This window comes from Helianthus annuus, chromosome 1 (genome assembly GCF_002127325.2).
Source record: "Helianthus annuus cultivar XRQ/B chromosome 1, HanXRQr2.0-SUNRISE, whole genome shotgun sequence".
In the NCBI taxonomy this organism is placed as follows: Eukaryota; Viridiplantae; Streptophyta; class Magnoliopsida; order Asterales; family Asteraceae; genus Helianthus; species Helianthus annuus.
In genome coordinates, this window is record NC_035433.2 from 60,880,631 (window position 1) to 60,883,751 (window position 3,121).

General features: G+C 34.5%; 1 protein-coding gene and 1 non-coding gene across 2 annotated transcripts in view; one reads left to right on the forward strand and one right to left on the reverse strand.

The window, feature by feature from the left end:
- The window catches only part of LOC110866626 (1-acyl-sn-glycerol-3-phosphate acyltransferase 2), a 4,044-nt gene extending 2,046 nt beyond the window's left edge, over positions 1 to 1,998 (forward strand). The window contains exons 6-11 of the mRNA XM_022115772.2: positions 1 to 6; positions 81 to 239; positions 424 to 549; positions 748 to 840; positions 964 to 1,050; positions 1,592 to 1,998. The exon at positions 1 to 6 is cut by the window's left edge and continues 72 nt beyond it. Of these exons, the coding sequence (XP_021971464.1) occupies positions 1 to 6; positions 81 to 239; positions 424 to 549; positions 748 to 840; positions 964 to 1,050; positions 1,592 to 1,819 (699 nt within the window). The 3' untranslated portion in view covers positions 1,820 to 1,998. The remainder of the gene's footprint in view (positions 7 to 80; positions 240 to 423; positions 550 to 747; positions 841 to 963; positions 1,051 to 1,591) is intronic.
- A 574-nt stretch (positions 1,999 to 2,572) lies between these two features.
- On the reverse strand, positions 2,573 to 2,644 carry TRNAD-GUC. Its single transcript has one exon. It is a non-coding gene; the product is annotated as a tRNA-Asp (tRNA).
- Positions 2,645 to 3,121: the final 477 nt, after the last annotated feature.

Genomic DNA, 3,121 nt, shown 5'->3' on the forward strand with positions numbered 1-3,121 from the left:
TTGAAGGTATCTCACTTATTTACACAGTTTATGTTATTTCATGTGTGTGTGTTTACACGCTTTTACTATGTGTATTGCAGTCAGGCCTCCGACGTCTAAAAGATTACCCTCAACCCTTTTGGTTGGCCCTTTTTGTTGAAGGGACTCGCTTTACTAAAGCAAAACTTTTAGCAGCTCAAGAATATGCATCTTCAATGGGATTACCTGTTCCCAGAAATGTCTTAATTCCAAGAACAAAGGTAAAAAGATGCTTAAATCATGATGTCGTATTGTTATTCAACATTTATTTTATGACATTACTGTGTTCAATATTATCAAACACCAATTGCACATGAAACCAAGTAGTTCACTAGTTCCTGCATTTGTTTAATTTTTTTTACATGGTTTTATTTACTCAATATTCATTGATATTCTTTCTATCAGGGATTTGTTACTTCAGTGAGTGAAATGAGATCATTTGCTCCTGCAATTTACGATATGACGGTTGCGATTCCCAAAGATTCAACTCCGCCAACAATGCTGCGCCTCTTTAAAGGGCAGTCGTCTGTGGTAAGCCTTTAGTTTACGCCGCGTCGGCCCGAAACACGTTTCTCCAATTCTAAATTTATTATTGCATTAAATATGATCACAATATCTATGTTATTACAATAGCAATCCAGTTTTAGTAAATAAAGCGGTTCTATATATCAAAAAGGCACTTCTGGGAACTTTCACTTTCGACCCGTTTGACTCGTTTTCGTTGGGCAGATTCACGTTAAAGTTAAGCGTCATTTAATGAAGGACCTGCCAGAAACAGATGAAGGTGTTGCACAATGGTGTAAAGATATTTTTGTTGCCAAGGTAGTTTCTTTATATGTATCATCTTCACTACATAGTATATATTATTGCATTCATCTCAAAGTTAAGCGCCATTTATTGACGCTCGATTGATTATTTATTTATTTATTATTTTGTGATCTACAGGATGATATATTAGATAAACATAAAGAATTAAACGCCTTTCCTGATTCAGAACTCCATGAAATTGGCCGACCATTGAAGTCTCTTGTGGTAAGAACATCGTTATTGTTATGGCAAAGTGGGCGGGTTGGGTAACGGGTCAAAACAAGTAATTTACTCTACATGCAAAACAGGCCATGTTGACATTAAACGTATTTCATTTCTGTTTTTTTAGAATTATTTATGTGTTCATTGTGTTGTGTGCATTTAGTAGGTTTTATGTGTCAATTGTTTATTAATTTTTGAGTAAAATGCCATTTCCATCCCTGAAAAAGTAGCCAAACCTCTGGGACAAAAATGACATTTTACTCTTAATTATTTGATAACTTCGGTTTTCTAAATAAAGTGATTGAGCATGCTGTATGCATTTGGTTCTTTTTGATGGAAAACTATCAAGAAATTTAAGCGAATGATATCAAATTTGATAAATGTTTTATGCGCATTTATAGTCCTTGTAGTAGGTTTTAATGTACTAAAAATGCATTTTGGGTGACTTTACACCTGTTCAACATGTGTGACCCGTTTCATGTTTATTTTTTTCATTTATTTGTTATGTTTGTAACTTTATTTACATATTTGGTGCGTGCAATAGGTGGTTGTATCTTGGGCATGTCTGCTTGTACTCGGGATCTTCAAGTTCCTGCAATGGTCTAATCTTTTATCCTCATGGAAGGGGCTCACATTCACTGCAATTGGGTTGGGGATTGTTACCTTTTTAATGCAAATCTTGATTCAGTTTTCGCAATCTGAACGTTCTACACCTGCAAAAGTGGCCCCCACAAGGTCTAGCAATGGTAATGTACAAGAGAAACTGCACTGAGTACAACTTGGTTCTTGATTCATGAACAGATGTGTGTAGTAAATGACAGACCAGTATGAATGTCATGTGGATTTACCTTGTTAATTATTATTAGCTTCAGTTGAATTATTTGTAACTGTTGACTGGTTAGTGGTTTTGTACGTTTCTGCTTCATCTGATAATCTGTAGTTGAGACGTGAGAACGTGGATTTTGCTGGTTTGAATTTAGTCTAAACGGTCGCGGATTGGTTTCATGTTGAATCCGCCAACACATTTAGGTAAGCAAATTTGTTTTGGATCAACCATTATGGCTCGCAGGTTGCCCGTTTATATTTGTATTTTTGAAAAGGCATCTTATGTTTGTATCTATATATTTGAAAAAAATGCGTTATGTCGTAATCTGAAGTGACCAGATATCTTATGCCAAAAAAAACTGAAAATATAAAAGAGAAATGAACATCGATTGTATAGTATAAAATTTAATTGTCTTAAATACATTTGTATATTTGGTTTAAAACCATAATATAACGACGTTAGCATTTTTTTTTCTAAAAAAATAAGTAGAGATAAACGGGTTATGTTATGTTTGTGTAACCTGCGAGTGGTCGTGTTGTTTTGGGATTTCTGACATGATATATATGGTTGTATACTTGTACCGGGTTTGATGCTTTAACTAATAGACACGGCACATTTAAACATCATAATAGACGAAACTAGAAGTGATATGTTCAAAACATATGGGTTGTTTGGTGACAGGTATTATAAAAAAAAGATCGCCGTTGCCGGGGATCGAACCCGGGTCACCCGCGTGACAGGCGGGAATACTTACCACTATACTACAACGACTTTGTTGTGAAGTTTTATAAACGTAACTAATTAAGATATCTAAACAGTAGGATGTTGTTTAATTAATATATCTTTTAATTCTTCTTCATTACTTCATCCACCAACATACAACCACCACCCACCACCTACCACCTATAACCACAACCTTCATAAACAAATCCTACACATAAACACACAATAATCGAAACATATTTAATATGATATATCTAGGGGTCTTGTCTTTCACATCAAAACACTCGTTTTATTCTTTAACGATGTGGTTAAATTTTTGATGCCAATGTTTCCTAATTCATCTTTATAGTCATGGTCAGGAATTAATCTTATCGAAAATTTATAATTTTTTTTAATTTAAAATATTAGATTTTTAAGGGTCCAGCTCACATCAATATGGATTTTGAGAGTCGGGCCCCACTGAGTTTTCGTTCAAGCTCCGCCAGTGGTCATGATCAACAACTCTAAATTTATATTATGATCTGT